The sequence below is a fragment of the Bubalus kerabau genome, chromosome 8 (assembly GCF_029407905.1).
Source record: "Bubalus kerabau isolate K-KA32 ecotype Philippines breed swamp buffalo chromosome 8, PCC_UOA_SB_1v2, whole genome shotgun sequence".
NCBI classification, from domain to species: Eukaryota; Metazoa; Chordata; class Mammalia; order Artiodactyla; family Bovidae; genus Bubalus; species Bubalus kerabau.
In genome coordinates, this window is record NC_073631.1 from 103143645 (window position 1) to 103171543 (window position 27899).

General features: G+C 42.0%; 1 protein-coding gene across 3 annotated transcripts in view; it reads right to left on the reverse strand.

Moving 5' to 3' along the window:
- MTPN (myotrophin) overlaps nucleotides 1–7680 on the reverse strand; it is a 79483-nt gene extending 71803 nt beyond the window's left edge. The window contains exon 1 of one of the 3 annotated variants that reach the window (XM_055591011.1): nucleotides 7221–7666. In XM_055591011.1, the coding sequence (XP_055446986.1) occupies nucleotides 7221–7292 (72 nt within the window). In that variant the 5' untranslated portion in view covers nucleotides 7293–7666. Of the gene's footprint in view, nucleotides 1–6898; nucleotides 7058–7220 lie in introns of those variants that run through there. The other 2 variants (XM_055591012.1, XM_055591013.1) reach the window with 2 other exon arrangements.
- Between the last annotated feature and the right edge of the window lie 20219 nt (nucleotides 7681–27899).

A 27899-nucleotide genomic window follows, 5' to 3' on the forward strand; every position in this document is an offset into this window, starting at 1 on the left:
ATAATTTTTTAAAGTGGGGAAATGGATGAGTAAGTGGGTTTTCCAATGTTTTCCTGGAATTACTTACGTGGCCCTGTGAAGAATGGCTAACTCTGTTCACAGGTACTGCACAGAGAGCCACAGGTGCTGTACTTTCTAGTCTGTGCTGCTGCCAAGTCGCTTCAGTCGTGTCCGACTCTGTGTGACCCCACAGATGGCAGCCCACCAGGCTCCCCCGTCCCTGGGATTCTCCAGGCAAGAACACTGGAGTGGGCTGCCATTTCCTTCTCCAATGTATGAAAGAGAAAAGTGAAAGGGAAGTCGCTCAGTCGTGTCCAACTCTTAGTGACCCCATGGACTGCAGCCTACCAGGCTCCTCCGTCCATGGGATTTTCCAGGCAAGAGTACTGGAATGGGGTGCCATTGCCTTCTCCTTTCTAGTCTGTATCTGAGTTAATTTCACTTGTTAAAGTTAACAGTAATTTTCTAGAGAGCAGAATTACAGACCAAATTTTGTCTTTTTTTATACTTTTCTGATTAAAAAAACCTAATAAAATCTGTATTTTAAATAAAAAAACACTCTAGTAGGGATAATGGGCAAGGGGTACTTTGTCGCATTTTATTAACAGGAAGGCCTGGTGTGCTGCAGTCCATGGGGTCGCAAAGAGTCAGACATGACTGAGCAACTGAACTGATGATTCTATCAATACAGCTTTATCCCTTAAATAATAAGTATGTTACTCTAAAATTTAAATCAGCTTTATTACACTTTTACTTGTTTGCCCTAGTTTTTTATAATGTTTAGAATCTCAAAGCAAAACATGACAAATAGCTGATGTATATATGAGTAAACACTCCTCCTGCAATGTAAAAAAGATCTTCTCATTTTAAATTCAAAGTAAGAGACAGAGAAAAGTATCTAAACTATTCTGTATCTACTGAGGGCACCCTTTTACACAAGCTGACCTACTGGCTTTCTGACTGGGTCACAGGCCCTGCTGCAGAAAGGGCCTAAACACAGTGACAAATATGTAAAAAAGAAACAAAAAACAGGAAACTATGTAAAACTGATATATGCAAGATAGTTTGAATCAGGACCTCTTTTCAATTGCCTATTTTATTAGGAAAGTGAAAAGTGATCCCAGTAAGTCATACAATTTCTTAAGATTAGAGCTGATACTTTCCCTCATGTTCAAGAGATCCTTTTCTTTCACAAGATGAACAATTGTTGCTTTTCAACCTATCAGAATGTCAAAAGCAGGTGTAACTAGAAAGGGGCTGGAGTGCGAAAGACAACCACAGAGAAAGAGAAGTTAGAGAGACCTGATGTCTAGTGTTTCACAGCAAGTGAAACAGAAGCACACGTAAACAAGAGTACATATATCAGACCTGCTGGAGATTCTAAGGTAACTACTTATCCATACAACTCACAAGCGTTCACCTGAGCTGGAGTCTCAAAACTAAACACAAAGCTCACCTCTAAGTAGTCTCAATGGATAATTACCATCTTGCTGTGATTATTTTGAATACTTAATTATACTCAATAATATAGCATCCCTGAGGTATCTAGCATTATTGAAAAATGAAAGTCAATGTTATGCTTAAGTAATAAGAGCTCTGACGTCAGAGAGACTGACTTAAAATCTCAGCTTTGTTACTCAAGAGCTCTAGGACCTTGGGCAAGTTGTTTAACCTTTGGCTTTGTTTCTTCATCTCTAAAATCTCTAATATTGGGTTAACAAATTAACTATGTTCATGGGTTGATGTGATAAATAAAAGCAGTTACACTTCTACATGGCTTCACAGTATTCAAATAAAGTTTTAAGAACATACTTTTTGGAAAAAATGCCATTTATTTAAACCATTCTGAATAGAAATCGCAATACCTCAGTTAACTTTTGTTTCTTCTTAAAGCAAACAGACACAACTTAACTTTTCTATAGGATAATTATTAATACAAATGATAAGATTATGTGTGACTATGAGGGCTTCACAGGTGACACAGTAGTAAAGAATCTGCCTGCCAATGCGGGAAATGCAAGAGCCGCAGGTCAGATCCCTGGTCAGGAAAATCCCCTGGAGTAGGAAATGGCAACCTACTCCAGTATTCTTGCCTGGAAAATTCCATGGATAGAGGAGCCTGGTGGGCTACAGTCCATGGGGTCGCAAAGTCGGACACAACTGAACATGCGCACATGCACGCACACACGTTTCCACAAGCCATCAGTTTCTTTAGCAACACTTTAAGAAAGATAGCACCTGACAAGACTTAAAGTTTACAGAGAAGTCGCCATGCTAATTATTTCCAAATGTAACAATTTTAAAAGTAAACAGTTAAAATTTTAAAAAACTATAGCCGTCTTACTATATCCTTGCTGCTGCTGCTAAGTTGTTTCAGTCATGTCCGACTCTGTGGGACCCCACTGACGGCAGCCCACCAGGCTCCCCCATCCCTGGGATTCTCCAGGCAAGAACACTGGAGTGGGTTGCCATTTCCTCCTCCAATGCATGAAAGTGAAAAGTGAAAGTGAAGTCGCTCAGTCCTGTCTGACTCTTAGCGACCCCATGGACTGCAGCCCACCAGGCTCCTCCGTCCATGGGATTTTCCAGGCAAGAGTACTGGAGTGGGGTGCCATCGCCTTATTCACAATCAAGTAACTTGTGCTTGCCTCTTCCCACTCCAGTACTCTTGCCTGGAAAATCCCATGGACGGAGGAGCCTGGTGGGCTGCAGTCCATGGGGTCGCTAAGAGTCGGACACGACTGAGCGACTTCACTTTCACTTTTCACTTTCATGCATTGGAGGAGGAAATGGCAACCCACTCCAGTGTTCTTGCCTGGAGAATCCCAGGGACGGCGGGCCCTGGTGGGCTGCCGTCTCTGGGGTCTCACAGAGTCGGACACGACTGAAGCGACTTAGCAGCAGCAGCAGTGCTTGCCTCTTGCAAGCCCCTTTCTCATCTTCTTAAGGTGCTCACGCAAGTAAGTTACTGTGAGCTAAGAAGCCAGATAACCATTTCATGGCAGACCGATCCGGTGAAAAATATATGGGCTGTAGAGACAGCTCTGTGTTTAAATTCCAGGTATGCTACTTATTTTGTGATCTTGTTAAATTACTTAACTTCTCTTTAGCTTCAATTTCCTCATCTTTAAAATGGGAATGCAATTACCTATACTGAAATGCTGTGGTAAAAGGCAAATAAAAATTGAGGTAAAACTCTTTCAGAGTACTTTCCAGTACCTGCCAAAATAAGTCATCCTGTCAATGATAATTATTATTACGTAACTAATGCAGGATGTTAAAACTACAGTGAACTTAAGAATATAAAGGATTTATTTGGAACATATGCTTTTAATGTGTGAGATTCCTTGGCACCATACTGGAGATACAAAGATGAAAAAGGATATATGTATCTATCCTCCAGAGGCTCACAGCCTTTAATTACAGACAGACACACAAACAAAATCATAGCAATTTGGTAAGTGAAACAGTAGAAGCAGCAGCACTCCATGTGAAGTCAAAATGCCTTTCTGGAGGAGGTGGTAGTTAAGCTAAGAGGATAAATAGCTCACCAGGTAGGACTTAGGGACTGCGGTGAGCTGACTTGGTCAAGAAGGATGAAAGATCACAGGTGAAGACAATATACAAGTAAGAAACAGCTTGGTGAGGTCTGGAACAGAGTACGTGTAGAGAGGAGAGTTTAAAAAGGCCAGCATAGGCCAGATCTTCATGATCTGGGATGCCAAACCAAGGAGGAGTTGGCCCTTTTAAAAATCAATAATGGGGAATCACAAAAGTATAAGGGTAACGAAGGAGGTTGGCTGAAAAAGACGCTCAGATTCCTATTACACAGAGACTCCTCCAGCTGAGATGTTCCAGCTGACCAGGGACGAGAGAGAAACTACAGTCAAGGAAAATATAGTCCAGGTGGTTAAGTAGCAATTAATTTAAAGTAGTGATGTTACGAGAAAGGAACTAAGAAATAAGGTAGTCTTGATACCACTCAAAAAGTTGGGGAAATTCCCCAATTTCTAGTTTGGGCAAATGGGTGGGTCATGAAGTCATTAGAAGGTGGACAAGAAAAATAGAAACATTCAGGATTTATCTGAATGCAGTTATTTACTATGTCTGGAGCTCAAATGAAGGCTGAATTAACTCTAATGGGAGAAATTAACATAAAGGCAGAAATGGAAGGCAAAAATAAGGCATTCAGATGAATCACACAGACTAAAGACAGTGACTACTACCACCATTGCTGATGAATATCCTACTTTGTGTCTTTCGCTTGTTTTCCAACTGAACAAATTGTCATATGTGAGATGTTACTTTTAACCTACATGCTACCTTATCAGTATGAATGCTTTTTCCAGAGGTCAGCTGAACATTAATGTTTAAATTTTCTGAGCATCACTATCATGCCAAGATTAGCAAAGTGCTGGGGGCCTGAACGGTGCCCAATAAAAATGGAAGAATTAATATAGTCTTTATATTTAGTTTCTTATAGTCAAGAAACCAAACTGCTTCAGATACTGTTTTAATGATGATTCAGATAAGCATGTAACATGGAATAATCTGTTTTTCTTTATATGTTGCTTTTTTCATTTAGGAACATATAATTTTCAATGGTTTGGGAACTTTGAATTTATTTTTCAGAATTCAAGAATTCACCCCAAGCCAACAATTTATGCCTATCCATACTCCAGACTTCTGTACAGAAGTCAGTAGAAAAGTACAATTATTGCTTTTTAAAACATTAATTTTAAGGAAAAATACTAAACTGCTTCACCTACAGGTCCATTCTTATATGTTAACAATGTGAGAGATCTTCACAGGTATACTCAGGGGAGTATTTTAAAGATGCTCACCCCTTAGAAGGAAAACTAGATAACAAGACATGTTTCTTTATGTACTTTCTCTGTACACAACTCAGATAAATGCAGATCACATAAACTTAGAAAATAATAATGACTGCCCACCAGATGAAAAAGGTCAATCTATGAATAAGCAGGGAAGATGGAGGCTGGGCAGAAGAAACCATGTTAGGAGGACTTGAAATATAAAAAGGCACAATAGGAGAGCTCAGTCAGTGAAAAATGGAGGGCTAGTTTTTGGCTGTTTTGTTTTTTATCATTTTTCATTAACAAAGCAAAAGGTATTTTAAGAGACTCAACAGTCTCATAGTTTTTACTCAAAAACTAAGAAAAGAAAAAGCTCCATGATCTGTTCAAAGAATTACTTTTTTTGCATAAATCAGTTAATACTTTCTTTTGATGTCTATCCTTCCCTCTTATGCACATCTTTTTTGTTAATGAGTGTAGGCAGTATGGTAGTATTAGGGAAAAATCAAAATTAAACAGAATAGACTGACCTAACTTAAAAACCGAAAACAAATCAATCCATTGTTACTAGCACTTATTTTTACACAAATGTTTTTGTGAGACTGAAAACTGTGCATAATCTGCCTGGATGTGGACCTTGGAAATGTCCTGCTAGAGATCTTGGTATCATAAATTTTCACAATTACAGTTTAGATTGTGAGACTCTGGAGCAGTGAAGGAGTCTAAGTCTGGGAGTCAGCAGTTTAGTTCTGCCTTCCTTTTGTTATCTCTGTAACTAGATTTTTTCCCCCCCATATGCACCCTGTATCTCAGTAATCTTATCTGTAAAATGGGACCAATAGAAAGATTTACTTCACAAGATGCACAAGGATAATGTAACAGGAAGACACTATGTAAAGCATGTTATTTTTGTAGCTGCAAGCTCAGTCCTTAACTTTTCAAATCTCAAGAACATAAAATAAACTAGGTGCCACCATTAGCAGAAAAACAAAAGCCCACTCACTTCCAGAGTACTGCATGCAGTGTCTCACCACTGGAATCACACCATGAAAAGTTCCCAGTAACTTCTTTCCTTTAACCTTACATTGAAACATCCAAAAAGACTGGTTTCAGACTCCCACTAGCTGAAGGCAGTTAACAGTATCCTAAAAATCCATCTCAAAGGACTAAGAAGATAATCTGCATGCGGAATGTCTAGATTGCAATGGTATTAAATAGAGTAAAAACTAACAGTAGCTTGCCCTGCACATTCCTCTAAGTTTTAAGAAACTCTGCTTTTGCTTACTTGCTTCTAACACTCCACTGTGAAGCAGAAACACAGCATCCTATACCAGTGGTCACAGCCTTTGAAGAACTAGAAGCTGGATCAGATTCTCAAGCTTTTAGACGTTGAGCAAGATGCCCTCCATGATCATGTCACAAAGTTATACATTTTAGAAACAACATGTGCTCCATATTTATGTAATAAAGTCCTATTTTGTTTTGGAAGATTTCTTTTTAGATCATCACCATGTTAGAATCACATATAAGTTCTCTCATAATTACACAAGGCGTAATTTGAGGGTCCAAAGGCAGGCCATTGGAATTTTAAGTTTACCACTCCATCACAACATGGATTCACACTTGGGTTTAGGTTTGAGATTAGCTTTCTTCATCATGATTTTCCCTCTAAATGTACTGTGACTAAACTACATTACTTTTTATTACACATGTAAGCACTTCTGATGGAATCTAGGAGAAAGATGGAATCACTGAAGTTAACCCGCTGGTTTGAAAACTGCTCAAGTATCTTAAACACTCCCAGATGCTAACTGACAACTTGACCACTGGAAGCAAATTAAGTTATTCGTTGCAGCGGGGGAGAGGAAAGAGGCCACACCCAAAGTTAAGAGTTCACAGAGAAGTGACACCAAGTTTCAGAATTTTAACTACTGCTATTTTCGGTACTCCTTTTTTTTCCACGGTCAAGGAATACTTTAAAAATTCGTAACAGGCCCAAAGTTAAATAGAAAACGTTACTCTGATTCTAATCACTTAAGTTACTTCGTTCAGTAGTGGGCAGGTCCAAGATGGAGAATTACCTCATCCAAAGAAAGATTGGAAGTAATGCTGGCGTCGAACAGGGCCGAAATCAAGTCCTCAATGCTCATAAGCGACTCTAGAAGAGCTGGTCACCCACTCTGCCCTCCCCCGAGAAGCCAGGAAGGCAAGACCCTGTGTCACCACGGCAGTTATCTGACCCAGAACGCGACCGTTTTCTGTGGACTCAGTTTTCGGCTTTAGACCCTCCCGGCCTCCCACTCTCTCCGCGCCACCTCCATCCAGGAGGTCGCCCCCGCTTCCTCAGCCTCCTCTCCATCCCACCTCCGTGCTCTCGCCGACTCCACTCATTCCCCCACTTACCTTGGCCACATAGTCTTTCACCTCATCTAGGTCTCCGTTTTTCAGGGCCCACATGAACTCCTTGTCGCACATCACTGCAGCGGGGCGGGCCGGCTGGCCGGACAGCAAGACGAGGAGGCGGTGGCAGCGGCAAGCGGATACCGCCGGGCGAGAGGGACACAGGGCCGCGCGGTAGCCGCACAGAAGAGAAGGCGGGGTAGGCGGCCAGGCGGGCGAGGCAGTTGGCCGCGGCGACCGTTAGGGCGGGAGAAAGAAAAGTTGTTTTTTTCTTTTTTTTTTTTGCGGCCACCGGGCCCAGCAGAGCAGGTTCCGCCTGGCCGAGGAGAAGCGGCAGCGCTTGCACTTCCGGTTCACTCCCGGCTAGGACCGTCCCCCAACTTCCTCTTCCTCTTCCCCGCGGCGGAACGCCCTGCTCGGGACCCCGCCCCGAAGGCGCGCGGCGGAGCGCTCCACGTGCGCAGACGCAGTGACTGAGCCGCCGGGGGAGGGGGGGGGGAGGGGAACGCGGGCCGGGGAGTAGTGGGCATGTCTAGGAGACTACACGACTGGGTTGGAGGTCGAGAAGGGCCATAGCGCTAATGGAGGAACTGCGCAGCGTGAATGGGAAAAACTTAAAGAAACAACTCATAATGTCGGAGCGCACCCTGCTTACTTTCTAAGTGTTCAATAGAAATTGAATTCCTTCCCTTTTCTTTTCCCTCCTTCCCTCTTTCCTTCCCTTCCTTGATCTTTCCTTTCCTTCCTCCACTATCGAGCATCCTTGGGCTCCTACTACATGTCAGGCTCTGCTGGGCACAGAGAATATACTTTTAAAAAAAAAGCTTCAGTTCAGTTGCTCAGTCGCGTCGGACTCTGCGACTCCATGGACTGCAGCACGCCAGGCCTCCCTGTCCATCACCAACTCCCGGAGCTTATTCAAACTCATGTCCATTGAATCGGTGATGCCATCCAGCCATCTCATCCTCTGTCGTCCCCTTCTCCTCCTGCCTTCAATCTTTTCCAGCATCAGTGTTTTTTTTAAAACGAGTCAGTTCCTTGCATCAGGTGGCCAAAGTATTGGAGTTTAAGCTTCAGCATCAGTCCTTCCAATGAATATTGAGGACTGATTTCCTTTAGGATGGACTGGTTGGATCTCCTTGCAGTCCAAGGGACTCTCAAGGGTCTTCTCCAACACTGCAGTTCAAAAGCATCGATTCTTATGCGCTCAGCTTTCTTTATAGTCCAACTCTCACATCCATACATGACCACTAGAAAAACCATAGCTTTGACTAGATGGACTTTGGTGGCAAATTAATGTCTCTGCTTTTTAATAATATGCTGTCTAGGTTGGTCATAACTTTTCTTCCAAGGAGATTAAAAAAAAGGGGGGGTGGTGGCATAAAACAATTTCTGCCCTCAAGGAACTCTTCCATACTTAAGACAACGATATGAATGCTGTGTGTCAATACTACACATAATGTTCTATGGAGGGAAAACTGACTCATCTCCCCAACTGGCAAATGCTGTCCAGAGACTTAAGACTTTAGTTTGATGCCATAGAGCAGAGCAAACTTAACTGACCGGTGCAATTTGTATTTTTAAAAAATTTTGTTTTAAGAATTTTTGTTCTTTTGCTTTGAGGCTTCAGGACCGTTCTAGCAAAACCAGTTCCACTTTTCCTAGAGACTGACTGTAATAACCTGGGGCACAGCCACTAGGTGAATTGTGCTTAAACCCTAATGATCCAGGTGTGCACATATCAACACAGAGAGAGATAATAAAAACTCTTATTGGAACAATTATATGTATGTGTATATATATATAGTCTATTATTTATGACCCATTGTCACCCTGCTTTTTTAACTTATATGCAGAGTACATCATGAGAAATGCTGGGCTGGATGAAGCACAAGCTGGAATCAAGGTTGCCGGGAGAAATACCAATAACCTCAGATATACAGATGACACCACCATTATGGCAGAAAGTGAAGAAGAACTAAAGAGCCTCTTGAGAGTGAAAAAGTTGGCTTAAAACTCAACATTCAGAAAACTAAGATCATGGCATCTGGTCCCATCACTTCATGGCAAATAGATGGGGAAACAATGGAAACAGTGGCTGACTTTATTTTTCTGGGCTCCAAAATCACTGCAGATGGTGACTGCAGCCATGAAATTAAAAGACGCTTACTCCTTGGAAGGAAAGTTATGACCAACCTAGACAGCATATTAAAAAGCAGAGACATTACTTTGTCAACAAAGGTCCATCTAATCAAGGCTATGGTTTTTCCAGTGATCATGTATGGATGTGAGAGTTGTGTTATATAGAAATCTGAGCACCAAAGAATTGATGGTTTTGAACTGTGGTGTTGGAGAAGACTCTTGAGAGTCCCTTGAACTGCAAGGAGATCCAACCAGTCCATCCTAAAGGAGATCAGTCCTGGGTGTTCATTGGTAGGACTGATGTTGAAGGTGAAACTCCAATACTTTGGCTACCTGATGCGAAGAGCTGACTCATTGGAAAAGACCCTGATGCTGGGAAAGATTGCAGGCAGGAGGAGAAGGGGACAACAGAGGATGAGATGGTTGAATGGCATCACTGACTCAGTGGATATGAGTTTGGGTGAACTCCAGGAGTTGGAGATGGACAGGGAGGCCTGACATACTGCGGTTCATGGGGTTGCAAAGAGTCGGACATGACTGAGCGACTGAACTGAACTGAAACTGATAAATGATAAACCAAGCTACTTTTCCAGGCTTGTTGTAGAGAATAGGGGATCAGAAAACAGACTGGAACCAGAATGCTTAGTTTTAATAAAGGACCCAAACTATATTAATTTTGTGTCACCTCAGGCAAGTTTTTTAACCTATCTCAGTACAGTTTTCCATGTATGTTAAGTGTTTATGAGAACAGTGTTCAATACATGCATATATATTACCTATGATTTGTGCATATGTGGCTAAATCGCTTCAGTTCAGTTCAGTTCAGTCGCTCAGTCATGTCTGACTCTTTGCAACCCCATGAATCGCAGCACTCCAGGCCTCCCTGTCCATCACAAACTCCCGGAGTTCACCCAGACTCACGTCCATCGAGTCAGTGATGCCATCCAGCCATCTCATCCTCTGTTGTCCCCTTCTCCTCCTGCCCCCAATCCCTCCCAGCATCAGAGTCTTTTCCAATGAGTCAACTCTTCGCATGAGGTGGCCAAAGTACTGGAGTTTCAGCTTTAGCATCATTCCTTCCAAAGAACACCCAGGGCTGATCTCCTTCAGAATGGACTGGTTGGATCTCCTTGCAGTCCAAGGGACTCTCAAGAGTCTTCTCTAACACCACAGTTCAAAAGCATCAATTCTTTGGCGCTCAGCCTTCTTCACAGTCCAACTCTCACATCTATACATGACCACTGGAAAAACCATAGCCTTGACTAGATGGACCTTTGTTGGCAAAGTAATGTCTCTGCTTTTTAATATGCTATCTATGAAATTGCTTCAGTTGTGTCCAGCTCTTTGCAACCCCATGGCCTGTGGCCTGCCAGGCTCCTCTGTCCTGGGATTCTGCAGGCATGAATACTGGAGTGGGTTGCTGTACCCTCCTCCAAGGGATCTTCCCAAACAAGGGATAGAACCCACCTCTCCTGAGTTGGCAGGTGGGTTCTTTACCACTCACACCCCCCAGGAAGCCCTATGATTTAGCAGTAGCAAATAGAGATAGGATTCAAACCAAAAGAAAAATAGAAAAAAATCTCCAAATATTTAATAGCTACCTTGATTGTTATTCTGTTAATTTTCCTTTCTGACAATTAGAAATACAATTTCACATACCTAACGATGATACATTTCTGGAAACAAATCTCAAGGATGAGTTTGTTGGGTAACTCCTGAAGTTCCTATGTCTTTTCTAACTCCCACCTCTGTGATCTCTGAGTTACATCCTGCTGAAAGCTCTTGATTTATATCTCTACCCCAGACTTCTCTTATGTGATCCATTCTGATATTTAACTTCTTACTCATTTGAATGGTTCAGACTTAATGTGTCCAAAATAGGATCTGGTCTCTTCTGTATTCTAAATTTAGTTGTCCCCTAGACCATCCCTTCTCTGTGAATGACATCATCAAGCACCCTGCCACTAAAACCAAAAACATAGCAACAAATTTTCTCTCCTTGACTAAACTATAGTCAGAAGCTCCTTGACTAGGCTTCAACCTCTGTCTATAAAGACTCGAACAGGAACATAGGTCCTCTCGAGGCCACATCCTAAAATAATCCCAATCCTCTTAAAGTTCCTGGATGAGAAAATTCAAGGGTGCCAAAGCCCCTGTTTATTCCAGTCAACACCCAAGACTGGGACCTCTCTCTCCCAGCTTCTGCAGGAGGGTAGAATCCTAACTCCAGTCATCACCACTAGCAGACACAGCTGGCCTAATTGCATTGACACTGACTGTGTCCATGTGTGCTAAGTCACTTCAGTTGAGTCTGACTCTTTGTAACCCTAAGAACTGCAGCCCGCCAGGCTCCTCTGTCCTTGGGATTCTCCAGGCATGAATACTGGAGTGGGTTGTCATGCCCTCCTAATGGCTACCCACTCCAGTATTCTTCCCTGGGAAATTCCACAGACAGAGGAGCCTGGCGGGCTACAGTGCATGGGATTGAAAGACTCAGACACATTGACACTAACTAATCTTTTGTAATTTTTTACTCCCCTGACTTGACTCCCCCGCCTTTCCCTCATTCTCTCTTTAAAACACCTATTCATCTCTGTACAAACTGAAGTTTTGTTCAGTTCATGTTGGACTCTTTTTTCCTTACAGCAATAGTTATTACCAATAAAAATCTGTTCTTACCACATTAACTAATGTCCTGCTTTGTTCATCTTTGACAATGCGAGTCATAGACTACTCCTGCCGCTCCCAACCTTTCTTTTATTTCATCCATCAGTAAGCTCTGCAAAATATATCTTAAGTGGTTCACTTCTTGGCATCTTTCCTGCTGACTACCCCGCTATGGCCCTTCCTAACCCTGTCATCTCCTGCACTGCTACAATCGCATCCCAGCTGGCATCCCTGTTTTCACTCTCACCCTTTTCCAAGTAATTTACCACAGAGCCAGTTACTTTTTTAAATATAAATCAAACATGCATTTCTTAAGACCTTTCAGTGACTTCCTATTGCATTTTAGAATAAATTCTATTTGTTTGCTCTGGCATTCAGGGTCCTCTGTGATTTGACCCTGATGGTTTCTCCCATCCATAACACTCCCCTCACATCCCTTTACTTTTTTGTTTCTCATAGATCTCATCTTCTGGCAGTTTCAGTAAAAATCAAGCCTATTCCAGCCTAGGGCTGTTAAGCTTATTGCTTCCTGTCTGGAATGTTCTCTTAATTCATGCTCACTTGGAGGTCTCAACGCAAATGTTACTTCTTCAGAGATGCCTCCCAGACTATTCACTTTAAATAGGTCCCTCAATCGTGTCTAGCCTATAACCTACTTTTTTTTTTTTAATTTAGCTCACTTATCACAAATATATTCATTGCTTTTTGGTTACCTGTTTTGGCAGGCATTCAGCAATTTTTCCTTTTGTCTGGCATCCGAGGCACAAGAGAGAATTGCTCTTCCTGGCTTCCTTGTGGTTGGATAATGTCATGTAACTAATTTTGGCCTATTAGTTATGAGCAGAAGTAACATGAGTCACTTCCAGGCTTGCCAATGCAAGACCCTTCAGAGGGCCCTATTCTCTCTCCCGCAGCAACCAGCAACATTCCAAACAGTGGCTGCCGTCAGCCGTATTCCTGAGCGACCGTGATGAGCAGAATTCCCCTGCCACCCCATAATGAATAAAATAGTAATAAAACTTTCATTGTTTCAAGCCACTGAGATTGTGGTGTTTATGACCGCAGCAACACTGAGCCAATCTTGACTGACAGTGGTGGGCTATCACTAGAACAAAAGTCTTCAATAGATGGCATTGATTTAGGGGCTAGGTGGTACACAACAAAGGAAGTGATATCGGAAGCCATATGGCTGGTGATTCATATTCGCAGGAAAGAAACATTTGGCAAAACAACGTCCTGTGATAGCATGATGAGGCATATAATGAATGTATGCCGTAAACTTGCAGCTCTGGTGGAAGAGAATGGGAAATGGAAAGCTGGTGGCATGTGTTGGTAACTATTTTTATGTGTTGCCTGGTGAGGGTGGAGTGGGGTGTTGGGGAGGTGAAGGACATGTTTTTATTTATTTTCTTTCCAGCTTTACTGTGATATAATTGACATAACACTGAATAGGTGTATGATATACAGCATGATGATTTCCCATGTATATATTGCAAAATTATTGCCTCAACAAGTATAGTTAACACAACCGTCACTTCATAGTTACTTTTTTTCTTGTGGTGAGAATTTGGAAGATTTACTCTCCGCATTTGTCAGGTATACAATACAGTATCGTTAAGTGCAGTCACCATGCTGCACACTAGATTTTCCAGAACTTATTCATCTTGTAACTGGCATTTGGTACTCTTTGACCACTTTCACCCATTTCCCCCACCTCACAGCTTCTGGTAACCACCTATCTACTGTTTCTGGATTTTTCAGCCCACATTTAAATGAGACCATACAGTATTTGTCTTTCTCCGTCTGACTTATTTCACCTTGCATAATGTCCCCCGTATAACTGCTTTGCTATATCCCATAAGTTGTGGTATGTTGTGTTTCCATTTTCATTGGGTTTAAGATATTTTAAATTTCCTTTTTGATTTCTTCTTTGATCCACTGGTTGTTCAGAATTGTGTTGTTTAATTTCCACATATTTTGGGGGGAACTCATGTATACCGATGGCCGATTCATGTTGATGTATGATACAAACCATCACAGTATTGTGAAGTAATTATCCTCCAATTAACATAAACAAGTTAATAAAAAAAAATTTCCACATATTTGTGAATTTTCCAGCTTTCCTCCTGTTACCAGTTTCATGCCACTGTGGCTAGAAAAGATACTTGATATAATTTCTATCTTGAATTTTTTGAGACTTGTTTTGTTGCCTTACATAAGGGCTTCTTCCCCTTTACATATGGTAAAGAATCTGCCTGCAATGTGGGAGACCCAGGTTGGGAAGAGACCCTGGAGAAGGAAGTGGTGAGGCACTCCAGTATTCTTGCCTGGGAAATCCCATGGGCAGAGGAGCCTGGTGGGCGACAGTCCATGGGGTCGCAAAGAGTTGGACATGACTGAGTGACTAACACTTTCATATGATCTATCCTAAAAAATTTTCCATGTACACTTGAGGAGAATGTGTATTCTGATACTGTCGGATAAAATATTCTGTATATGTTTGTTAGGTACATTCGAATGTTGGTAATTACTGATTACATAAGACATTATAGGAAAAGATGAACCAGAGAGTAATTGTTGAGTTTACAGTTAGAAATGGAAGTGATTATAAAGAATCCAGAAATTTGGAAACTTGCACTGTTGGAAGATACAAATGATTCTTATCTTTAAATGAGATGAGCAACAAAGGCTAATTAGAATTCAGCCTTATGTCAAGGATCAAATCAAGGATATGACATTCATGACATTCACATGACAAGGATATGACATTCATGACTAAAACCTCTGAGTGGATTAAAGTGGTGCCCGGTAAGTTGGATACACTGGCCCAGGTCTTCCTGTTAACAAAGCCTCATGGGCTCAAGTTACCCACAAGAGAGATATAAAAATTTGTGTCTCAGATGACTTGAGTCAAATAAAGAAGATGACTAAAATTTTTAGGGTAGTGCCAAAATATCTACCAGTGAGAACTAAAGGAAACTGTAAGTGAAACTTAAAATGACCCTTGGTCCTCACCTTTCTGTGGTCAGGAAGTAGTTTGACAAAACTGCTCAAAACCTGAGGACTTATTCTTTATGTTCAGGATCAGAAAATGTCAGTTTTCATTGAAATGCCAAAGAATGTTCACACTACCACACAGTTGCTCTCATTTCACATGATGGCAAAGTAATACTCAAAATTCTCCATGCCAGACATCAATAGTACGTGAATGAGAACTTCCAGATATACAAACTGGATTTAGAAAAGGCAGAGGAACCAGAGATCAAATTGCCAACATCACAGAGAAAGCAACATCAAAAAACATCACAGAAAAAGCTAGAGAATTCCAGAAAAACATCTACTTCTGCTTCATTGACTCTGCTAAAGCCTTCGACTGTGTGGATCACAACAAAATGTGGAAAATTCTTCAAGAGATAGGAATACCAGATCACCTTACCTGCCTCCCAAGAAACCTGTATGCAGGTCAAGAAGCAACAGTTAGAACTGGACAGGAAACAAAGGAATGGCTCCAGATTGGGAAAGGAGTACGTCAAGGCTGTATATTGTCACCCTGCTTATTTAACTTAAATGCAGAGTACATCATGAGAAATGCTGGGCTGGATGAAGCACAAGCTGGAATCAAGATTGCTGGGAGAAATATCAATAACCTCAGATATGCAGATGACACCACCCTTATGGCAGAAAGTGAAGAGAAACTAAAAAGCCTCTTGATGAAAGTGAAAGAGGAGTGTGAAAAAGTTGGCTTAAAGGTCAACATTCAGAAAACTAAGATCATGGCATCTGGTCCCATCACTTCATGGCAAGTAGATGGGGAAATGAAACAAGTGACAGACTTTACTTTCTTGGGCTCCAAAATCACTGCAGATGGTGATAGCAGTGAGATGAAAAGACACTTGCTCCTTGGAGAAAAAGCTATGACAAACCTGGACAGCATATTAAAAAGCAGAGACAATACTTTGCCAATAAAGGTCTGTATAGTCAAATCTATGGTTTTTCTGGTAGTCATGTATAGATATGAGAGTTGGACCACAAAGAAGGCTGAGTGCTAAAGAATTGATGCTTTTGAATTGTGGTGTTGGAGAAGACTCTTGAGAGTCCCTTGGACTGCAAGGAGATCAAACCAGTCAATCCTAAAGGAAATCAGTCCTGATTATTTGTTGAAAGGACCGGATGCTAAAGCTGAAGCTCCATTACTTTGGTCACCTGATGCAAGCAGCTGACTCCTTAGAAAAGACCGTGATGCTGGGAAAGATTGAAGGCAGGAGGAGGAGGGGATGACAGAGAATGAGATGGCTGAATGGCATCTTGGACTCAGTGGACATGAGTTTGAGCAAGCTCCAGGAGTTGGACAGGGAAGCCTGGCATCCTGCAGTCCATGGGGTTGCAAAGAGTTGGCTGAACAACTGAACGACTGAGCGACTGAACAACGTCTATAGGGCACAGGGGAATGAAGGAAAAGACCTTCCTTCGAAGGTAGAAGATGGAGCTAAGGATCTGAGAAAAAACAGTGCAGTGGGGGAGGGGAGTGTACCATGGATCAGAACTGGGGCCTAACAGGTAACATCCCCCACCCTAGTGGAAAGACTGGGAGGCAACACCCTTGCAGTGTCTGCCTGGTAGGATTCCACAGTTGCCGGACACTGATTGCTATCTCTCCTGTTTTTCTCCATTTCAAATGGGAGTGTTTATGGCAGTTACCCAGTTTCTTCTCTGTCATTATCTATTAGGTAAGGGGTGTGGTGCAAACGTTTCTTCATATGTCTCTAGATCCAGAGAAGATACAAATCTAGGCTTGACTACTATCAGATCCTGGACTTTGAGCTTGATGTTGTGATAGGATGAAATTTTTTGTTATTTCTCTGGAAGAGAATATGTGTATATTTTGCAAATGGGAAGAAACATAAACCTAATATCTGATGAGCAGGGATGACTGTGGTAGTCATTGGTCTTGCTTGCTCAGTCTTCCCCTTTGGGAGTACTTTATGGCCCCCCAGTGACTGGGTAGGGGTATGTGACTAGTTCTGGCAAATGAGCCAGGAACGTAAGTGATATATCACTTTTGGGCCTTAAGAGGTTTGGTTTTTTTTTTTTTTTTTTTTGGTCAGACAGCATGGCATATGAGATCTCTTAATTCTAGGCCCTCAGCAGTGAAAGTGCAGAGTCCTAACCATTGGACAGTCAGAGAATTCCCACAAACATTTAATTGCCATTGGGGGCTCCTCCGATGTTCTTTTCCAGTAGAGAAGAAATCCTCAGTCTGAGTTCTTGAGTAACTATGAGAAGCAGATTCCCCTGCCAATGTGTGGTAGACAAGTAGTATCAATGAGTTGTATATTATTGCAGAATAATCTAGCCTATCCTGAATGATACCTATTTATTGTCTGCTTTTTGCATTAGAAAGTAGGCCTAATGAGGATAAGAATCTTGTCTATCTTGCTATAAGGTATATACCAGATATTTATCACTACACTGGCTTGTTGACTAAAAAATATAGTCACAACCTAAAAGTAGAGAGCTATTTTATTTGGTGGGAAAGTTTAGGACTCTGAGTCCAAGAGACAGCATCTCAGTAGCTCTGAGAAAACTGCTCCAAGGAGGCAGGAGGGGAAGTCAGGCTATATATGAGTTTGCAACAAAGGGAGCAGGCAGTCTGAACAATCAAGGATCAAGTTAAGGAATTTAGCATTCTACGTATGGGAAGAAGCAAGTCTCTGGGCTCACTGAATTCATTCCTTCCATGTATACCTCAGCTATTTGAGGCCAACCCTGTTTCTTTGTTCACCTTGCTTCTTGCATTGTCCCAGCTCCTCAGCAATCAACACAGAGGGTTGCAGCATCTGCTGGATCACAGTTTGGGGAGCCCTCATTAACATTTTGCCTGGCTTCCCAGGTGGCGCTAGTGGTAAAGAGCCCGCCTGCCAATGCAGGAAATGTGAAGAGTTGGACAGGACTGAAGTGACTTAGCACAGAGCACACACACTTTCACATTTGGAGGCCAGAAATCACTGATGGCTGTGACATTTCTTGTCTACTGATACAGCAGGAAATATTTTCATTTCACAGGCTCATAGTAGGTGCTCAATAAATATTTCATGAATCAATATATGGGTGAATTCTCTTAGCATAATTAAAGAAAGACCTTAATTAACCAAAATTTGTGTCTGAATAGTTACCTCAATTTTGCATGGTGATGAGTCAAGATAATGCCAGGAAACAGGCCTAAAGAGTTTTCAGAACAAATTTTGAGGTTGCTTCAAAATAACACATAAAAAGAATAGTCTTAAGTAAAGTGAAAGTCATTCAGTCATATTTAACTCTTTGCGACCGCACAGACTGTAGCCCTGCAGGCTCCTCTGTCCATGGGATTTCCCAGGCAAGAATACGGAAGTGGGTTGGCATTCCCTTCTCCAGGAGATCTTACTGACCCAGGGATCAAGCCTGGGGCCTCCTGAATTGCAGGCAGACTCTTTACCATCTGAGCTGCCAAAGCATGATCTTAGGAGGGCCATGTTCTTCAATTTCCATTTACAAAAGTACTATGTGAATATATGTCTGTTTTTAAAATTTTAAGGAAACATCACTGCACATAGAGTAAAAAAGTGAAAACAGTCTTTCTTGCAGTCTCTGATCTCTCTCTTAAACCACACCACTTACTTTCCCACAGATAAGCACTGACATGTTCAGCAGTACTGGGGAACTATGGTATGCATGTTAAACTTGAGATAATAAAAACATACAAAAATGGATTTATAAGAGTATTTTAAGGGCTTCCTTCATAGCTCAGTGGTAAAGAATCCACCTGCCAATGCAGAAGATAAAGGTTCAATCCATGCCACAGAGCAACTAAGCCTGTGTGCCACAACTATTGAACCTGTGCTGTAGAGCCCAGGAACTACAACTGCATGCCCTAGAGCCTGTGCTCTGCAACAAGAGATGCCACCGAAGTGAGAAGGCCAAGCACTACAACCATAAACAAGCCCCAGCTCGCCGCAACTAATGAAAAGCCCATGAAGCAGTGAAGACCCAGCACAGTCAAAAATAAATAAAGAAGTAAATTTTTAAAAGGAGTATCATGGTGCCATTGTGACTTATCATTAGAAATATATATTAGGTCTTTGTCTCTGACACAAAGCTCCCAAAACGTTTAGAATCTCCTAAGTGCTGAGAACTATAAAGGTGAATTTTATAGTGTTAATAAAATAACTTTGGGATCCCATCTATGGATGGGGGCTGGTTGCCAGTAGAACCAACCACGTGATTAGAGGGATGGAACTTTCAGAGGCACAGATAATAACTGGGCTTGTGATTAGCATATGAAACTGAGGTGGGGAGGGGTAGGATTGTAGGACTGACCCCTTCGCCTCTGGAATCTGGTGCTATCCCCCAGTGGTGGTGGTGGTGGTTTAGTGGTTTAGTTGCTAAGTCATGTCCAACTCTTGCGATCCCATGGATGTAGCCTGCCAGGCTCCTCTGTTCATGGGATTCTCCAGGCGAGTATACTGGAGTTGGTTGCCATTTTAGATAGTGTCATAATTGGGTAGAACTGTAGGACATCCAGCTGATATCTGAACGTTTCTTGTTGGTGTGGAGAAACCCCTCTCACACTCCCCCAGTCTCTTCTCCACATACAATAGAATAGGGTGCAGAACGGTTAGCTGTGTGTGTGTATATGCATATAAAAACTAGAAGGAATCAAATATTAATCATGTCATTCTCTGAGTTACGGGAGTATGGTTGATATCTTGCTTTCTTCTGTGTATTTTCCCATATTTTCTAAGTTTTCTATCAACAAATATTAATTTAAGAATCAGAAAAATAAAATTAGCTTTATTAAGTCATATATCTAAGTAGTTGTTGTTGTTGTTGTTCAGTTGTGTCCAAGTCTTTGTGACCCCATGGATCGCAGCATGTCAGGCCTCTCTGTCCTTCACCGTCTCCTGGAGTTTGCTCAGACTCATGTCCATTGAGTTGGTGATGCCATCCAACCATCTCATCCTCTGCCGTCCCCTGCCTTGAATCTTTCTCAGCATCAGGGTCTTTTCCAAAGAGTGGGCTCTTCACGTCAGATGGCCAAAGTATTGGAGTTTCAGCTTCAGCATCAGTCCTTCCAATGAATATTCAGGACTGATTTGGTTTAGGATTGACTGGTTTGATCTCTTTGCAGTCCAAGGGACTCTTAAGAGTCTTCTCCAGCACCACAGTTTGAAGGCATCAATTCTTCAGCGCTCAGCCTTTTTTATTGTCCAGCTCTCATACCCGTACATGACTACTGGAAAAACCATAGCTTTGACTAGACAGACCTTTGTCAGCAAAGTAATGTCTCTGCTTTTTAATATGCTGTCTAGGTTTGTCATTACTTTTCTTCCAAGGAGCAAGCATCTTTTAATTTCAGGGCAGCAGTCACCACCCACAGTGATTTTGGAGCCCAAGAAAATAAAATCTCTGTTTCCATTGTTTCCCCATCTATTTGCCATGAACTGATGGGACCAGATGCCATGATCTTTGTTTTTTGAATGTTGAGTCTTATGCTAGCTTTTTCACTCTCCTCTTTCACCTTCATCAAGGGACTCTTTAATACCTCTTCGCTTTCTGCTGTAAGGATGGTGTCATCTGCGTATCTGAGGTTATTGATATTTCTTCCAGCAATCTTGATTACATCTTGAGCTTCATTCAGCCTGACATTTCACATGATGTACTCTGCATATAAGTTAAATAAGCAGGGTGACAATATCTAATATCTAGAGCAGATATCTAATATCTAGAGTATATCTGCTGCTGCTGCTGCTAAGTCGCTTCAGTCATGTCCGACTCTGTACAACCCCAGAGACGGCAGCCCACCAGGCTCCCCTGTCCCTGGGATTCTCCAGGCAATAACACTGGAGTGGGTTGCCATTTCCTTCTCCAATGCATAAAAGTGAAAAGTGAAAGTGAAGTCGCTCAGTCGTGTCCAACTCTTAGTGACCCCAAGGACTGCAGCCCACCAGGCTCCTCAGTCCATGGGATTTTCCAGGCAAGAGTACTGGAGTGGGGTGCCATTGCCTTCTCCGAGAGCATATCTAGATATGTTCAGCGTCTAGAGTAGAGCTTATGTCCAATTCAGTTAAATGAATTGCAGTCATTGCAATAGAAAATATTTTAAAGGCAGGTGACAAGAAAGAGCAATGAGGCAGACATAGTTCTATCAGATATTCAAACATAATATGAATTTACAACAAGTAGTTAATTCAATAAATATTTATTCAGTGCCTGACACTGTTTGGGAAATTGAGAAGGAAGTGGTAACTAAACAGATAAGATTCCTGTTCTCAGGTAGATCAATAGTCTAGTGGGGGATAATAAACAAATAGATTAGTAAGCTAATTTAGGTAGTATTTAGTGCTATGAAGAAATGAAAGAAGGGTGTTATAATAGTGAATGTTGTTGGAGGGAGGCAAAGTTTGCTAAGTAGGGTAATGAAAGGTAGCCTCTTTGAAGCAGAATATTTGAGTTGAGACTTGGATGAGAAGGAGTGAGCCACTGAAGCTTCTGCAGGGAGAACATTCCAGGAAGAAGGAACAGCAATTGCAAAGGCTAAGGCGGGTATAGGCTTGGCAGAATTAGGAGTTGGGTGGGCTCAGCTAGTAGGGAGGTGTATATGAACAGCCAGGGCAAGTCCCAACAATATTGTGGATTGCTGAATATGCTGTGGGGGTTTTCTTGGGGGAGATGAAAGAACGACCTATAGAATATTACTGACTATGTGGTAAAAACAATGCAGTGCTAAGATGGCACTAACATCAACACAGACAGTCTAATGAGTATAAAATTCAGTTTCCTATTTCTCTTGCTATGGTCAAGTTTTTATTTAGAGTATACTAGTGGCTCAGTGGTAAAGATTTCGCCTGCCAATGCAGGAGCGGCAGATTAGATCCCCGGGTTGGGAAGATCCCCTGGAGGAAGGCATGGCAACCCACTCCAGTATTCTTGCCTGGAGAATCCCGAGGACAGAGGAGCCTGGTGGGCTGTAGTCCATGGGGTCGCAAAATAGCTGGACACAACTGAGTGACTGAGCATGCGTGCATGCCTCAGTTAGATTCCACGTCATGAAGAATTAAGACCCTTATATGTAAACCATTTCAAGATGAGGTTTCAAGATGGACTTCCTGATGGTCCTGTGGTTGGGACTTCACCTTCCAATGCATGGTGTGCACAGGTTCAATCCCTGGTCAGGGAACTAAGATTCCACACACCTCATGACCAAAAAACCAGAACATAAACAACAAAAGCAATATTGTAAAAAACTCATAAAAACTTTATAAAAAATATGAATGGATATATTCTCATATGGTTCAAGTATCTTTAAAAAAGAGAGAGAGAGATGAGGCTTCAAAGAACTCTGTCCTTCATGTCCCGATTGCTGCTGCTGCTGCTAAGTCGCTTCAGTCGTGTCTGACTCTGTGCGACCCCATAGACGGAAGCCCACCAGGCTCCCCCGTCCCTGGGATTCTCCAGGCAAGAGCACTGGAGTGGGTTGCCATTTCCTTCTCCAACGCATGAAAGTGAAAAGTGAAAGTGAAGTTGCTCAGTCGTGTCTGACTCTTCGCGACCCCATGGACTGCAGCCTACCAGGCTCCTCCCGATTAAGCACTCACAAATTAATGCTTGGGTATGAGCACTGAGTTCCAGGCAGCAAGTGTTGATGATGTCCAAGGTCAAAGCTGGGCCTAGGGGCAGCATACAGACCGTGCTGTGTATGCTTGTGGATGGGTGAATGGGGATGGCTGTGAATCTGGATGGTCACAATGTCTGGGCTGGGCACACAACTTGAGTTGTCAAATACAGTGCTAGAGCCTAGGTACCACCACTTCACAGGATCTAGATTCATTTTTAGAATGGGAGTCATTAGAGATTAAACAGCTTTGGCCATTTTAGGAAGATGGTGAGATAACTTGACCAAACAGAGATATTTAGAGACATGGGAAGATCTTGACTTACTGCAGATTTTTGTGAGAATTTACTGAGACGTGTGAATTTCTTCCTTGTTCTGAATTATGTTTCACTTTATATTTAATTATTAGAGGATAATATATTGTTACTACCTTGGTTTATAGAAACAAATATATTGTTATAAACAAAATACAACCAATTGGAAAATATGCTGTTTTTCCTTTTATTAATTCATACCTATGAGGTTCGTGACATTGTACAGGAGACAGGGCTCAAGACCATCCCCAGGGGAAAGAAATGCAAAAAAGCAAAATGGCTGTCTGGGGAGGCCTTACAAATAGCTGTGAAAAGAAGAGAAGCAAAAAACAAAGGAGAAAAGGAAAGATATAAGCATCTGAATACAGAGTTCCAAAGAATAGCAAGGAGAGATAAGAAAGCCTTCCTCAGCGATCAATGCAAAGAAATAGAGGAAAACAACAGAATGGGAAAGACTAGAGATCTCTTCAAGAAAATTAGAGATACCAAGGGAACATTTCATGCAAAGATGGGCTCGATAAAGGACAGAAATGGTATGGACCTAACAGAAGCAGAAGATATTAAGAAGAGGTGGCAAGAATACACAGGAGAACTATACAAAAAAAATCTTCATGACCCAGATAATCATGATGGTGTGATCACTGATCTAGAGCCAGACATCCTGGAATGTGAAGTCAAGTGGGCCTTAGAAAACATGACTACGAACAAAGCTAGTGGAGGTGATGGAATTCCAGTTGAACTCTTTCAAATCCTGAAAGATGATGCTGTGAAAGTGCTGCACTCAATATGCCAGCAAATTTGGAAAACTCAGCAGTGGCCACAGAACTGGAAAAGGTCAGTTTTCAATCCAATCCCAAAGAAGGGCAATGCCAAAGAATGCTCAAACTACCACACAATTGCACTCATTTCACACGCTAGTAAATTAATGCTCAAAATTCTCCAAGCCAGGCTTCAGCAATATGTGAACTGTGAACTTCCAGATGTTCAAGCTGGTTTTAGAAAAGTCAGAGGAACCAGAGATCAAATTGCCAACATCTGCTGGATCATGGAAAAAGCAAGAGAGTTCCAGAAAAACATCTATTTCTGCTTTATTAACTATGCCAAAGCCTTTGACTGTGTGGATCACAATAAACTGTGGAAAATTCTTCAAGAGATGGGAATACCAGACCACCTGTCCTGCCTCTTGAGAAACCTATATGCAGGTCAGGAAACAACAGTCATAACTGGACATGGAACAACAGACTGGTTCCAAATAGGAAAAGGAGTATGTCAAGGCTGTATGTTGTCACCCTGCTTATTTGACTTACATGCAGAGTACATAATGAGAAACGCTGGGCTGGAAGAAGCACAAGCTGGAATCAAGATTGTGGGGAGAAATATCAATAACCTCAGATATGCAGATGACACCACCTTTATGGCAGAAAGTGAAGAGCAACTAAAGAACCTCTTGATGAAAGTGAAAGAGGAGAGTCCATTTAGTCAAGGCTATGGTTTTTCCAGTGGTCATGTATGGATGTGAGATTTGGACTGTGAAGAGAGCTGAGTGCCGAAGCATTGATGCTTTTGAACTGTGGTGTTGGAGAAGACTCTTGAGAGTCCCTTGGACTACAAGGAGATCCAACCAGTCCATTCTAAAGGAGATCAGTCCTGGGTGTTCTTTGGAAGGACTGATACTAAAGCTGAAACTCCAGTACTTTGGCCACCTCATGCGAAGAGTTGACTCACTGGAAAAGATCCTAATGCTGGGAAAGATTGAGGGCAGGAGGAGAGGGGGACAACAGAGGATGAGATGGCTGGATGGCATCACCGACTTGATGGACGTGAGTTTGAGTGAACTCCGGGAGTTGGTGATAGATAGGGAGGCCTGGCGTGCTGCGATTCATGGGGTCACAAAGAGTCAGACACGACTGAGCAACTGAACTGAATTGAACCGATGTGGAATCCTAGTGCCAGGGACCACTACTCAGCTTTGGCAGCACCTGAATTTTCAGGCATATTCCTGGGTTTGAGATGAATAGTCTCTGCGGTGTCACTTTTGCAATCCTGAACCTAGATAGAAAAGGCAAAGATCATGCTGCCACAAGTGATAGCAAATGCTGAAATGGACCCTTAGGGAACTAGACCAGACAGGATGGATGAAGAATCAGAGATTTAGCTTGCAAAGTCTGCCGCATTCGGTTGAGTCCATGATACAACTAATGACCTCTTGAAGAGCTGAAATCTCACTGGACTATTAAACAACAATGTGTGTTCAAGAGAAGGCACCATTAATTGTCAGTGCTGATTCTAGTAATAATATAGAGACACAGTATTTGACTTCCCTGGGGGATCAGACAGTAAATAAAATCTGCCTGCAATGTGGGAGACTCAGGTTTGATCCCTAGGTTGGAGTAGATCCCCTGGAGAAGGAAATGGCAACCCACTCCAGTATTCTCGCCTGGAGAATCCCATGGACAGGAGCCTGGCAGGTTACAGTCCATGGGGTCACAAAGAGCTGAACACGACTGAGTGTCTAACACTTCACTTCATATACATCAAGAATAATTTCCAAAAATGTGCTTGTAGCTGCAGGGGAGTGGGTTTTCCATTTAGGATACACACATCAAAGTATCTGCATATATAACATTACTAACGAAATAATCCTGAAATGTCTTCTTTATACATACTTACCAAAGAATACATATGGCGTGAAAGAATCACATTTTATAAAACTGAAAGGTGGTTTACTAGGAATTACAAGTAGATATCAAATGTGGGTAGTTGGATACTTGACACCCAGGATTCACCTTGCTGTGAATAGACTCAGTCACTCTGCAGTCTCTGGGGTAAGTGTTTCATGCTGCTGTAAAGTCTGGGAGGTAACTCAGGGGAGCAACATGATAAGCGGAGAGGATGGGTCTTTAAGACCTGCTGTTCAAAAGGCTCTGTCATCAACAGTTCAGTCGGTCAGTCATGTCCAACTCTTTGTGACCCCATGGACTACAGCACACCAGGCCTCCCTGTCCATCACCAACTCCTGGAGATTACTCAAATTCATGATCATTGAGTCAGTGATGCCATCCAACCATCTCATCCTCTGTTGTCCCCTTCTCCCACCTTCAATCTTTCCCAGCATCAGGGTCTTTTCCAATGAGTCAGTTCTTTGCATCAGGTGGCCAAAGTATTGGAATTTCAGCTTCAGCATCAGTTATTCCAATGAACATCCAGGACTGATCTCCTTTAGGATGGACTGGTTGGATCTCCTTGCTGTCCAAGGGACTCTCAAGAGTCTTCTCCAACACCACAGTTTAAAAGCATCAATTCTTCGGCGCTCAGCTTTATTTATAGTCCAACTCTCATATCCATACATGACTACTGGAAAAACTATTGCTTGGACTAGATGGACCTTTGCTGGCAAAATAATGTCTCTGCTTTTCAATATGCTATCTAGGTTGGTCATAACTTTCCTTCCAAGGAGTAAGCGTCTTTTAATTTCATGGCTGCAGTCACCATCTGCAGTGATTTTGGAGCCCAAAAAAATAAAGTCTGCCACTGTTTCCACTGTTTTCCCATCTATTTCCCATGAAGGGATGGGACCAGATGCCATGATCTTGGTTTTCTGAATGTTGAGTTTTAAGCCAACTTTTTCACTCTCCTCTTTCACTTTTATCAAAAGGCTCTTTGGTTCTTCACTTTCTGGCATGAGAGTGGTATCATCTGCATATCTGAGGTTATTGATATTTCTCCTGGCAGTCTTGATTCCAGCTTGGGGTACATCCAGCCCCGTGTTTCTCCTGATGTACTCTGCATATAAGTTAAATAAGTAGGGTGACAATATACAGCCTTGATGTACTCCTTTCCTGATTTGGAACCAATCTGTTGTTCCATGTCCAGTTCTAACTGTTGCTTCTTGACCTGCAAACAGATTTCTCAGGAGGCAGGTCAGGTAGTCTGGTATTCCCATCCCTTTCAGAATTTCCCACATTTGTTGTGATCCACAGTCAAAGGCTTTGGCATAGTCAGTAAAACAGAAGTAGATGTTTTACTGGAACTCTTGCCTTTTTGACGATCCAACGGATGTTGGCAATTTGATTTCTGGTTCCTCTGTCTTTTCTAAATCCAGCTTGAACATCTGGAAGTTCATGGTTCACGTACTGTTGAAGCCTGGGTTGGAGAATTTTGAGCACTACTTTGCTAGCATGTGAGAGGAGTTCAATTATGTGGTAGCTTGAGCATTCATTGGCATTGCCTTTCTTTGGGATTGGAATGAAAACTGACCTTTTCATCAACAGCCAACTCATTAATACCTTCCAACGTTTACAGCCAGTGGACTGGGATTGTCCTTTGCGTCACTCATTTTCTTATAGTTTTCCTATGTGGCTTGTTCCCCCATTCAATACTGGAGGACAGAGGCAATGGGGAACTCAAGTTCTTTGGGAAACCTTCAAATGCTTAGATATAGCAATGACTCTATGAACAGTGGTCTCAACATTGTAAGGCTTTCCAAGGTAAATGGATTATTTATACTAAGTTTTGAGAAACATCCTAAGGGACAAGGAAGACGCTAATTCAAACTTCCATGAACTGTGTTTTTATAACATAAACTAACTAAGTCATCAATAAAAACGTTTTATAAATGTTAAGCCTAACACAAATATTAGGTATTGATCTGTCTGACACATTTATGTTTATTTTCTATGGGTTGGAGTAAATTTCTGTTTCAGAGATTATAGAATTTTGTTTATTCTTTGTCCTTTCTTAGATTTATTTGATGGTGGCTTTTCTTTTTTTCCCTAACCACAAATCATAAGATTGTGCCTAAGAGAAAATATGGTATTTTGTGATAATTCATTTTATTTTCTATCCCCAGGTGTCTTTTAGTAAAAATCCCGAATCACGTCTATAATGTTTTTTTCTGCTAGATTTGGGGAG